Source organism: Colias croceus, chromosome 6 (assembly GCF_905220415.1).
Source record: "Colias croceus chromosome 6, ilColCroc2.1".
Classification (NCBI taxonomy): Eukaryota; Metazoa; Arthropoda; class Insecta; order Lepidoptera; family Pieridae; genus Colias; species Colias croceus.
In genome coordinates this window covers 1,496,065-1,510,444 of record NC_059542.1, presented here as the reverse complement: position 1 = coordinate 1,510,444, position 14,380 = coordinate 1,496,065, and the positions used below count along the sequence as shown (strand labels likewise).

The 14,380-nt window shown below is 31.5% G+C and overlaps 1 protein-coding gene across 1 annotated transcript in view; it reads left to right on the top strand.

The window, feature by feature from the left end:
* The window catches only part of LOC123692325, a 98,422-nt gene that overhangs the window by 54,407 nt on the left and 29,635 nt on the right, over nt 1–14,380 (top strand). Inside the window, exons 2-3 of the mRNA XM_045637063.1 lie at nt 1,659–1,874; nt 4,992–5,128. Coding sequence (XP_045493019.1) covers nt 1,802–1,874; nt 4,992–5,128 — 210 coding nt within the window. The 5' untranslated portion in view covers nt 1,659–1,801. The remainder of the gene's footprint in view (nt 1–1,658; nt 1,875–4,991; nt 5,129–14,380) is intronic.

Here is a 14,380-nt window from a genome sequence, read left to right as displayed (position 1 = left end):
GCATTCTTGATGCATCTCTATCATTAGACGAGATTGTGTAGTAATCATGGTATGTATAAGTAAATATCTATATTAAGAAACCATACACATGATGCAGTACCAATGTGTGCATTATTTGAAAAGGAATTTCTACGACTGAAATATATACTTCAAGTCAATTCAGTTTGTAAACGCGAACGCGAACGATAGGTAAATAAATATTTTTTCTCTATGAATTAGGTTTTACTCTTAACAAACTGATAAAACAATGTAACTTTTTATTATAAATAGATTTAGAAAGTCATAAAATTTCAAATTAATTGAAGAATATCAACTGATATCTCTCTTATCTAAAACTACATTAAAGTTTGTATTCTATGTCGAATATTTCTTAAAATCAATTTCCACAGACATTCTATTGAACTATAATTTTAATAGAAAATCAATTTGCCACATGAAAAAACCCATTCTTGCAATACTTATACACTCCATTGTACAACGCGTCTAATTTAGCTACGCTATTCCTTCACGGTCAGGTTGAGCGTGTCTCAGGGTGTTGGAATGTGGACAAACATACATACACTATAAGTACTCTATAGAGGTATATGAGCTTGATTGTACATGATTGTACTTCAAGTGTTTATACCAGCATGAGTAGCTATGGGAATTACGTGTATACGTGTCATAAATATATTACAAACCTGAATAATATATCTATTTATATTCAGCATGGCATTTTCTAAAAGCCCAAAAAATGAAGGGCTGTTTATAATGGCATACATGAAATATTTGTATCACGTTTTGTAAGCTTTATTCATTTAGTAATTAAGTAAACATTTTTTAAAAGGCGCATTAAATCTAAAAAATATCTGTAGATGTTTATTATATAGGTACATCTATTTCCGAATCCCCCCAATAGAATTACATAAACTGCATAATTGTGCTACCTAGACTTTAAACGTTAAGCTTAAATCTAGATTTCTCTACATAGCTAGACTTTCTAACTTAACCTAAATACTGTATTATTTATTATTGTTGCTTTCAAATTATGTTTTCCCGTATGAGTATGTATACGTTTTTGTTGAGAGAGATTATAACATTGTTACCTTTTTTTATGACAAGACTTGTGTAAATAAGAAACCAACTGAACATGTTAGATGTCCTTTATTTACTTGGACCATGTGATTTATTTCTTATAATATTATATTATGTACCTATTTATTTAAAGTTATTTAGCGGTTAACATCTATATCATTTAAAAAGTGAGCATATAATACTAGTAAACTATCAGCGTAGTCTAGTAAAAATTAAGTATATTCCTATGCAATCCTTATAAACTAAATTATAATATAAGATACTAGTAAATTAATAATCTAACATTACTACGCCTATGTTTGACCTTTTTCTGAACCAGTTTGATACTATACAAAATTTACATACAACAAAGAATGGAAAAGCCATTTAATTATTATCGCATAATTATGTATAATATTAGATAGTTCTATAGAAAATACCGGTTTAATTAAGAATTACATTATTACTAACCTAAAATGTTTTATCCAATCTCGTTCCAAGTGTGAAAATCCGCACCTTTTTGGCGGTAATATTTTTCAATTCCACAGAGTACCTATCCAATGTAGTCCATAGATAAAAATTAACTTTTTTTTCTTTTGTTTCAGATTACAAGCCAGTGAAAAGTTTAATATAGTCTTTTTGCAGTTTTTGCATAGCAATATGACTTGACATAGTTCCTATTTATAAATATCGAAAGTTTGTGTTTGTCGTTGTTAATAAAGTGCAAAAGGACTATTTTAATAATAAAATGGAGGCTCTTGAAAGGAGAGGGAAGATAATTGCCGTGGCGGTCATCATGTACATAGTATTTTTGTCACAATGTAAGTATACCATAATATTATGATTTACATTACTTACTCGTACTTACATTAAGATTAGTTATGAACATAAATAATTGTAGCCGAATTTCTATAGCAAAATTCTATCGCCATAAGAATTTTCCAACTTAATAATAAAATGATTTGATCTAATAAAACTACTAAACTGAGCTTTATCTGTATCGCTCACTCAAATAAAATTATTCGCTAAAATTATTTAATCCTTCCACAACATTTAGAAATAGCCATATTAAGTATAAGCTTAAATCGATACAACATTTAAGAACACCTAGGGGAAGGGGGGGCAAGACAGGGTACTTAATGTTTAGGTTTGAATAAAAGTGGAAGGGTTTTGTTTACAATAACTGTTTTATTTTTAAAATCACTTAATATAATCAGTCTTCAATTTTATGTCTCTTTTAGGTAGCTTAATGGCACAGGAAATTAATAAATATATAAAATTCAAATAAACCCCCTACACCCCATCTTGCCCCCCATGTCGGGTAAGATGGGGCACCCTTGGAGGCAAGATGGGGTACAACCCACTATCCCAAACATAATTCACATGTGAACGTGGCATCTTCATCCTCATCCTCTATACCAGCACAGCTGCAATGAGCCCATTTTCCGCATGCAGCACAAGACGCCCAGCCTTCGTTTGACTCCAAATATCGACCATTACAATACAGACATGAAGTATTTTCAACATCACTATCGCTGTCGTTAGTTTTGGCTTTTTTTCTTTTAAGCACTGTCGTTTTATTTTTAGTCCTCTACACTGCAGTATTCTTCACTGCTGTTGTTACTTCTTTGTTTCAATTTATACCCCATTTTTCCTTGGATAACAGCATCCACTGCCTTTCGCATCGACTCCTCCTCCCAATTTCCTCTATTTGTTTTTCTTTTGTAGTTCTTCACCATTCTACAACAGTAAAAATGCATTAATGAAGTTCTAAACTCATGACACTCAAGTGCTTACATTTTAAAAACAGGGCAATTTTAAATGGGGCACTACCCCATCTTACCCCCGTCAGATATACCCTATCTTGCCCTTCGTGCCAATTAGAATACAAAAACAAATTTTAAAATAACTGTTAGCAGTAGAAGGACAAAAATATACTTACATGGTAGTCAAATCATTATCTCTCTGTAATAAATTAACTTCAAAACAGAATAAACCTCCTTCACGTCAGAACACGCTTCGAAAATTACGATAAAATGACAACGAAACCATTAAAAAAATGTTTTTCTCGAATAATAAAACAGCGCGGGATTTCTGTGTTACTTGACATCGCCGACTAGTAGCTGTAAAGGCGGCGTCGCATCATGCGTTAGAACGATCGTGATTGATCAGTTAGATCGCCTGATACAGCGGGTACCCCGTCTTGCCCGCTACCCCGTCTTGCCCCCCCTTCCCCTACGCGTAACACAAAATTGCTAAATAACGCTAAGCTGTTTAAGTCCTACTATTTACTAAACACCTAATAAAAAATCAAAACACTTACTTAAATCGCTAATAGACAGAAAAAATATCATAAAACTAATTTACATATAACGAATATTTCAACAAAAGCTTTTTGCTAAATAGGTAAATACTTCAAATTATAATAATAAATTTCAAACAACGGGTCGCTTCCGATATCTTTATATAAACAAATTTATATTTTTTTTTTATCTCAAAACCTGTCACAGTATTGTTTTATCATTGAAAAATTATGTATAACTTTACCCATTTAATGTGTTTTTTTTAATAAGAATAATATACGCATACCTACCTCAGTAAAACATGGTAAAACTAAGATTTAACTAAAGTATGCGAATATCTGAATATCCCTACAATTTTTTTAAATAATTGTAAGAGTATACCTATGCATATAAAGTATATTTAATAGTTGAAAAAAGCTATGTGGAGTTCTTTATTTTTATTTTCACTTTTTTCGGATGTTTTATATCAAACCATAGACTATTTCAGAATGTCAATCACGTGTCATCGTACCAGACCATTAAATCTTAAAAATAACGACGCGTTAAAATATTCAAAATTCAAAATTCGAATCCCGCCTAATTTGTATCATATTATTATTGTTTTATTTCACTATTTCTGTTATAAAAGTAACAAATAAAACACGTAATATTAGTGCTGTGCTGTGTTTTGCTTTGATTAACAATTTAACAGTTTTTAACTGATTGTCGGGAATACAGAGGTTGTTCGATTTTATACAGATCGTTATACCTACTTACTAAAGTTTTTCCATACCAAAATTTGCCTCTTAGTATATTGTTTAGCTTACGAATTTCTTTGCATTTGATTTCAAGATGATTTCTATCAACAATATCGAATTTAGAAAATTTCAGTTGCAAACCATAAACAAAACGTATCACACGCGTGGGCATGAGGTCAGTAATTCAGATTGGTTTATGAATCATCTGAGTGCAATAAAATATATTATTTCATTGCGGACGCATTTATGGCTACACTTTCACACGCAATAACAGTCACGAGTGTGCGTGCAAAAATCCTTTTCGATTTCGACCGTACATCATATTTTAATTACTGTGCGCAAAATTATATAATTTTATATCGTATACGAAAAATAACTAAATAATTACACTTTCGCGTAAACTGTCACAATGTTCGTTTAAATTGCTTACATTTTACTTATTAATTGTCGGAACTACAACAAACCTGATTATTAATTATGCTAAATCGTATTTCCAATTCGATTACTATAAGTAGTAATTAAATGCGTGGGGTAACATGTTACCATCTTGGAATGGATAAACAATCATTTTAATTGGAAATTTGATATGTAGTATGCATATGAAAATGGAAACACCTCCAAAAATTACAAGTATTTTAATGAAGGAAATAACATATTTGTACATTTTTTGTACAATGTCAGCACTGTAAATTATTCACGAAAGAAAAAAACAAAGAACATATTTTACGTTTACGTACCTAACATTACGTTACGTAGGTGCATACAATTTAAGGCTCTACCTAAATATAAATACGAAAATAATGGTTATGGCTAGAAAATATAATGTAATATGATTTTAGATACCAACAAATAATTTATCTAATGGATAATTTAATTTGATTGCTTCATAAAATTGCAGGTAAAGGAGTAGAAGCACACAAAAATTCCACAAAGATGTCGTACGTTTGTCCACCGGACTTCATCCGACTGGGCCACAGCTGTTACTTCTTCAGTGAAAACAAAGCCACGTGGCAGAGCGCTCTCTTCTCTTGCAAGGTCAGTTATTTATTTTTTAATGAATTAACTGTATTAATGTTAGAAATAAGACAATTTCTAGTGAATTTTACTTGTTCAGAAAAGTTTCCAAAAAGGGAAAATTCAAGCAAGGAGTTTTTATACCAACCAAAGTCACATAAATATTAATTACTACTTCTATAAAATAATGTTTAATTTAAGGAAATATGTGGGTACCATAACTAAATCATAGGAAAAGCTTATTTCCAAACTATATAAATAAGTATGCTATAGTTACCTAGTTAAATATAAAATTATTAAGATCGAAACTTGTGCAAAATTTTCCTCAAAAAAATATTAAAATATAACGTCACAATAAGTGAATTTTACGTCATCAGTTGAATTAAAACTGCTATAATAATATGACTCACAATTTTTACGCTATAGGTATGAACATTTTTGGAAGAAAATTCCACGAGCACATCCTACACATTCCATCATAATAATCACTTACGCATTAATTATAAATCACAGGAAGTATTATTTCAAATTTACGTAATTGCTACGGTAATTAGCCATAAACAAGGCCAATATTTTTAATTTCGTCAGTCAAGTTGATTTAAATTTATGACTCTGCGAAGGATACTTTGCTTGCCCAATGTGCACATATTTTTGTGTAAAGAGATGGTCACATAAAGAGCTACTTTTTTAGTGAAAACAAATGATGGGGCTAAATATTATTATGTTATGAATACTTTTAGATAAAATAAAATATATGAATATACTGCTTCTAATACGTCCCTTGTTTGTTAAAAGATGAAAAAAAAATGGCACAACGATCTCCTCAAAATATAGTAAAAAAACAATGACCTATTAAAAAAAATGCAAATTAAGAGCTTCCATCGTTTACTGTGGTTTACACTGGTTAAAAAAACTAAGCCTATATTCAACTTATTAGCTTCTTTATTAGTCTTTATTTATGTTCTACGTTTATTTTGTTACTTGTTAATTTTATCGCATATGGATCGTACGTACCTCTAATTCAATCAATTTAGAATAGGGACCATTCTAAATGACTTATTTGGCAGGCACACTCATAGTTTTATTTATCTGATCTTGATACATGTAACGTTTGTTCACAATTGGCCATTAATTTAAATAATATGATGTTAACGAGTTGAATCATCGCCAATATTACGTAAGTCAGCATAAATTGAATTAAAACTTCAACGGTTTTTTAAATGTGACTCCATTATTGCAAATAAAGACGTCGATTCTTTCGTCACATTCAGAGCTTGTAACAATTCAAGTCTTTTACTTTAATTAATATTAGGAGTAGAGATATATCGGTGATTATAATATACTAATCTACTATGATAATATGATAATATACTGTACCTACTACACGGTAATAGTCCGACATGACAAACTCAATCGCATTAATTAGCGGCTTATTAATTTAATAAAAGCCAGATTAATAAAAGCGATCTAATAAGAAAGCTAATAAGAAATTTGCAAAATAGGAAGCTAGATATAAACTAAAAATTTCCACATTTGCACGCTACTTAGAGCATAGGCGTGTTAATTGTTTAGCAACAAATTTAAGACTCGCAAAATACTTGAAAACGTTCAATTGGCCGTGGGAACGAAACAATTACAGGAAGCCAATAAATAACTAGACGTGTAAAACAAAAGTGATGTATTCAATACAAACAAAATGTAATAAAAGCCTGTCCTTCCTTTGTATTGCTTGCATGTGTTATAAATTCTCTTGTATTTTGTTGAAGCCTGAAATATCTAAATTTGAAGTAAAAATACTGCACGAGTTCAAACTTCAAACGATTGATAGTTTTTTAGCAGTACCAAATCGACTCGGTAAATTGGACAGGTTCCATAATGTTACCTACTTTTATTTTTTATCGTAAATATCGGAAAAATGCCTGTAAGTACTATTGATAGTCGATTTAATTACTTTTGTTTTAAATTCGTTAATTTAAAGTACTTACCCTAAATTCCATTTTAACTACCAACAGTCCATTCCACTTGTATTATATTACACCATTATTAAAAAAAAAAAAACAGTTTGGCTAGGGCAAGGAACATAAGAAATCAATGTGCATATCCTTACCACAATACTCATACATAATAATTACGTAATTGAAAATTATCGATACCCGCGAGTTTATTCAGTCATTGACACTCAAAATTGATTTCGTGCATGCAAAACAAATCGATTTTCTCGAGCAGAACTACTCCACGTCACGGCTATATATATAGAATGTTTAGTATGTTAGTATGTGTATGTACTATGTGTTCTGAGAAACGCAAAACAGATTTGCATTCGGATTCGTACGTGTCGCAAACCGGCTATTACTAATCTAATGCATCGTCGGGACATGTCTACTAAAATTTGTATGTTAATATAAATGTGAGGTCAAACAAATTATAAAACTCGTTAGAAAAGCAGTACATATATTGTAAATGATCGTATTATTACAATAGTCTTTTAATAATATGTGGCTTCATAAAAAATAAGTGTCATATAAAAGTAAAACTACTTTTTTTTCCTGTTTCTTACGAATAATATTGAAATCATAATGGGTTCAAATAACGCCTACCTTGTTAATGGAACAAAAAGCAATCCCAACAAAGAATTCAATATAGGTCGATTAAATTGTTACAATCAGCAATCGTGCGTATCTTTGAAATGGTTTGAAATAACAGGCCACCGGGCGGGCGCGTGGGTAGCTCAACAATCATGTAACTAGGGTGTTTATTTAATCTCAATATTTATATTGCGCTGAATAGTGGAATGAGAACCCTGACAATGATCTTAGCACTTCACTATTGGTAGAACTATTTTTGATACAATCTAGATTCTAGATGCGTTTAAGCGTGCATTTCTAAGAATTGTTTTAGCCGTAAAAGATTCCTTGGCAACAGTGGATACGACTGGTAATGACCGTCTAGACTTGTCTACATCGGACACCTGGACATAAAAATGCATATTAGATATCAAAAATGTTAATTAGTGTAACATAGAAACTTTTTAATTAAGTGTCAAGTGATATGATCTAAAATACAAAGAAATTTGACAAGGAAAGCTATATGTGTTATTTAGGCAATTATAAATTAGGCTGATTTGTGACTTCTGGACATTCTTTATTAGGTCAAAACTGATTAATAGGACTTAAGACTTTGGGTGTCGTATTCATAGCCATCGCTTGTAGTTGTAAAGAACTGACCTTATTACATTTTGTTGATAAGTCACGTAAGATGTTAGCATAATTTCGACACGCTGATAAATTCTTACCTACTTAAATAATGAGGATGAAATAAGACTTGAAATTATTTCAAAGGATAATAACTTGAATAGAGTTTCATCGGAAATGCTTTTTCAAAAGTAATAAGTAGATACGCATTTTTTTTATTTATCCCATTGCATGTAAAGTTTAGAGAAAGATTACTTATATTCCCATTTCCCTACGTCTGTCACTGTTACAGTATCATAAACAGTATAATTAACGTGATGACACACAGCTCAGAGATAAACATTTCTATTATATTAGTGATTATTCCATCTGAAACTTTGTTATTTCAGCTTCAATACGTGGATGGAAATTAATCTTACAATGTTACCAGACCATATGTTTCACGTCATAGTTTCACGTTGTTCAAATATGATCACAAGTGGCCTATTTAAATATTTTCTGATTGTAGACATTCCTTGGGCTCATAAAGATATCTTTGTTACCGAAAATTTATATTTCATCCTTGATCATTGATCCTTAAATTCTACAGCAACGTCAATATATCTCATCACAACGTGACTAACATGCATTATTACAACAATTGATCAAGCAGCAACTCAAATAAAACATGTAATTCCTTCGAATCCAAAATAAAATTAACTAATATGTCTAAAAGAAGTTACCTATGTAATAAGTTAGACAATGCACTGAGCACGTTATGCATGCTGATGGAGTTCTGACCTTCTCAACAAGTTAGTTTCTTGGAGAACATTTATCAAACCACTGTCTCATAATAAGCAACAAGCGACGCTGTGCAGTTTTGATCATCTTATTTGTGTACGTTGAAAACGTATTTTGTTTTTAATATTGAACAAAACAAGAAATAAACGTCGTATGTTAAATGTAAAACAATTTGGTTTTAATAAATTTACTTGAGTTTACAAAAAATGTAACATATTCAACAAGCTAGATGAATATTACAAGTTACAACCAAAACACTTAAATGCGAAACTTAAAATCATAGTTCTATAGCAATAATAAAAAGTGCGTATGTAGTGAAAATAAATACTTAATAATATTTGACGAAAGAAATTTCGACTAAATTTTCCATTCATTGATACCAATCATGAATGAATACAAAAATGTGACATCATTAGGCTCTCAACGTCGACCTTAATAAACCCTTTTTATGAAGCGCCCCACATTCGGCTGAAGCGATCTGGCTCACCAGAACAGGAAGGCTCGTAAAACTTTATCGATATTCTGAATATACCTCAACACTGAGCCTGTTGACGTTTCCAGGTAGTTTTATTGTTTGATAGGGCTGCTACTGGCACAATTTTAATGTTAATGTTATTATTCGCGTTTGTGAAGAGGTCTAAGGAATAAAAATATTCGCTAAAAATAAACTTGTGGGAAATGTTTCTAATTTATTTAAAGACTAACATAATCTTACAGGAACAATGCGTTCACACAAATGAGCACAATACCTAGTCTAGTCCCTATTTATGTGAGATATCGTACAACTAAAGAGATACAAGCTTGTATTAGCCTCCTGTATTATTCTTATAAAAAAAAAACAAGTTAAAACAGCTTTTCAGTATAAGTTGTACAACCCTATCGACGTCACTAAAATCGATTCAGGATTAACGACTGAAATCGATATTCGATCAGCATGGTGTATTTAGAACTACGTGGGTAAAAGCATGTGACTACAAATGTTATTTAGGGCTATAATTTGACGTCACTATATGACATCACCGTTTGCGTACACATGATACATTAGATCTTAGCGGGTCATAAATTATATTTTTAATCTTCGCGCTGTTTCTACGAAATTCGCGTGATTAAGCCGTATTTTCAGCGGTTTTATTGTGAATGATATTGATTAGACAACTAGGTCAGATTCCTAGAGCTGAAATTTATTATAATTTAACATTCCCCAATTTCAATGATCATGAAAATTATATAATGACCGCTTCTCCGCAATTAAAGTTACAGTCTTTCAATCCTTATAAAATCTGCATAGACATTAGACACCTACTGCGTTTACTGATTTACATTTATTTACCTGTGAAAATTTCAAAACCTGAACATATTATTAACAGGATTTCCTTACCCACCAACGAATTCATAAACATCGTAGATAACGAGAAAGTTTATCAGAAACCAACTCGCGAAACTTCAATCGTCCAATTACACAATAATAATTCGCAAGCCTTTGCACACCAGCCTTTAGGACGAAATATAGAAAGCGATGACTCATCCCCAAGGAGAAACTTAATCACACATAAACGGATTATGCACCGAGCTAAATACTCAATACTTAAACAGATTGGTGACAAGTTAATCCCCCTCCTTGAGTCACGGCCAACCTGTCACTTGTTGGTAAAATTAACTTTCGCCACGGATCGCGGCGAGCCGCTTTGTGCAGCGAAATTAGAAACGGGTGCATACCTAATTAGGGTGAGAACTGAGAGTAAATATAGTGCACCAAAAAGAATTGGATTTGTGAGTCACTACTGTATTTGCGACCGTAGCTATCGTCGGTACATTCGTTTTAAACTTGTTAACTGTAGCTTGTTCTAACAATAGTTTAGTTCGAAATCTATCAATGTGGGCACGAAGGGCATGCGTTCAACCCTTCTGAGGTTGAAAGCACAGACGTTCAATAAATCTTAGTCGGTGTATTATGTTATGCAAATACTTAGTTGTAATAATACACTTTATCTTGACCGACGTACGGTTTACTGTACCTAAAGAAGAGACCTATTCTAAATGTTGAATTCGAGACTGACCGTAAGAAGTATCTAAACATTTACGTATAAAATATTTTTTATATTATCTTCTATCCCCTATATTAGGGGAAATGCTGTGATATATAAACTAACACAAATCTTGAAGATTTTTCAAAATAAATTCTAATCCATCCAACTTTTGTCATAGTACAATCTATTGACATGAGTTCATGCTTATCTGTTCCATACATGCCACTTCATGCATATAAATATCCTTTAACTTTGTTTGTTCGTTGCTAAATCAATAACGTCTCCATGGAAACCATCGATATTTCTGCAGATTACTCACACGACCTTCAGATGCAACTGGCGCATAGAAATCATAACATTCTCGGTTTAGAACAAAACTCTGCTACTTACTCAATGATATATTTATAGAGCGCATGCGCTGATTGAAAAAGTGAGTCATGCACTTCTTATTTATAACAAGAAATTACTTGGTATTAACATGCACATGCTCATGCACTTCTTATTGTAATAACACGGCTGAAATTTCATAGACATTTAAGCAAAATTATAAAATATCATGGTTACTATAGTCGAGCCAATTTAATAGGCAACATTTGACGTCTATCAATTTTATCTTCGAAGAGAGGTAACCTGCTTAAAGAGGCTGCTGTAGGATTTGAAACATTTGTCAATCGAATTTATTAATTTATGATGATTTTTATTCACAAGTAATCAATACATTCGATTCTAGATGTCAGATTTAGATTTTTAGAGTAACGTCTCTAGCATTTAAAAAGAAAAAAGGTTTATTGACACAAAATTGTAGCGACGTCAGTTCTTCAATTCAGAAATTGTTTATTATGTTTAGGATGGTTTATCAGTAAAATGAAATCTTAAAATAACTTGTATCGGTCATTATTATTATAAATATGTAATCGTAATTGAAAAAAGTTAAGCAAATGTGCAGTTCTAACAAAACGAAATATCATGTTATTCTATGTCGTCGTTACTAGGTTACGTTGTTGAATTTTGTTGAACTGTCAAATGTTGCCTATTAAAATGGCTATACTATAAGGAGGATAAGTACGAAACGGTAAAAGCATAGTAATTCGTCTTTGATAAAAACAATTATTAAACATATCCTTAATATCTATTGATTCTTGAAATATAATACTTTAGGTCACTTAACTGTGTATGAATAAAAATATAAACAAAACAGGTAATTATCCGCTCTGCTCAACATGTTAAACACAAAATTGCCGCGTGTCTATCATCGCTTCAATCAAATTAAACCTCAGTATATAAATACAGACCCTTTACACGTTAATCGTAATAGCTTAACCGCTAAGGAATAATACTAATAAAATTTTATTATAGCACTTAAAAGTGTTTAATTGTAAATAGTATTGCTGTAATTAATGTATGTGGTTACTAGTTAGATTAACTTTGTACTTACAATAGTGTTTATTATGTACAGGTCATAGTCATACCAGGTATAAAACAGTGAATTTTTAATTTTATTAGCATTTTATGCGATGATTATTATCGACATATATTTCTTTGCTTTTAAAGTGCTGGCAAAATTCTGACTGATGTCGTCGCTACATTATGGTTATGACAACTCGCTAAGGCTTTCGTAAAGGGAGGGAGAAAGGTATAGTTCATTCGAAAAAGCCACGGGGCGATATCCTCATTAGTATGTCTTCAAAAGAAGAATTGTAAGCCTTCCGTATTTGTTTGTTTTATGAGCTATGTCTCTTTAGTACGTATATTCGCGGAGGGTCCATTGGCAGTAACACAATTGAAGCTATAAACTCGATTACACTGGAAGGTTGAACTTGAGGTAGATTGGGATCAATTCACTGATGATGGTTGATGTCATCTAGCCCTTACTGACACTTTTAATTAAAACTATTTTTCCGTACAATGATGTCATGCAGTTTTATGACATGCGTGTAAATGCCAATAAAAACAGTATCAGTGTTTGTTGTTGCGTTTGCAAGGACTTCGTCATCAGTGTATGTTCTTGCTGAATGGGAATGAATGTCTTGAATTTCCATCCAGTTGCAGACGTATGACTCGGTAGACTGAAATACAAAAAAAAAATCAAATGACTTTCACACAATTCGTAAACTGCATATAATTTTATCAATAAAAAATCTGTAAGATATTGTTATTGTATCAGTCATTTAACTAATTTTCGTATTTTAGTAATGAACGACTTGCCAGTTGTCTACTAGTTACTAGTAGTTAAAAATAGCAAATATTAGCCATAAGCAGAAGTAATTACTAGTAGTAGTAAATGATAAATTGAAATTTTTGTCTGAGAGGTCAAGTGCTCCAATAATTGTAGGAGACGAGACTTGTAACGATTGATTCTTATTGAATCGTCCTTCTATTCTGTCATTTACCTATTGATTTTAGCAAAGCTCATTATTACCTAGATTATAAGAGATGGGAAAACTGTGGAGGTTCTCGTATTACGTAATCTGTAGCTTATAAAAAACTATTCTTATTTATAAATATACGCACCAGCTAAAAAATAGAATTTTTGTATTAGTAACTGACATCAAAGCGAATATTGTATTTTATACATATGAAATTTAAATATGTGTATGTCATAAAGAATTAGTGCACCTACTCACATCCCCTAATAATATATTTATTAACCACATGAGTATTGACATTGAGTATATTCATACATCACAGGGGTTATGATAAAAATTAAAAACACGGTCCAAAATAACATCCTCCGGTCAGCGGTTTTGGTAACGAACGCAAAAACATAATCAACTTCATTCTTATCAAGTGTTTGCGCGGTAAAGTGAATGTAATTCATTTACAACTCAAAATCTTAACGTGCTGTATAATAGTAATTAGTATGTTATTACCATGTCATCAATCTTAATATTATTAATCCTCATAAAGACATCTGCTGCTATATTTCAATGGGTAAATCTTGCAGCATTGCAAATAAATATGCAAACATGCAATGCAAATAGATACTTAGCTGTTAGTATAAGTGATTATACTAACAGCTATTTATTTGCATAAGAATTAAACTCGAACGACAATATGTAATGCTATTTATTATTTTGTACTAATATTGAAACTACCTCAAACATAACGCCATATTCACAGCTCTAAAACAACAAAATATAGACCCAACATACATCCAACTCATACAAAATATCTATCGCACCAGTACAGCTTCAATAAAAATTAATAGCAACGGCCCATCCTTCCAAATATCAAAAGGAGTTAAACAAGGCGACCCGTTATCTCCAAAACTCTTC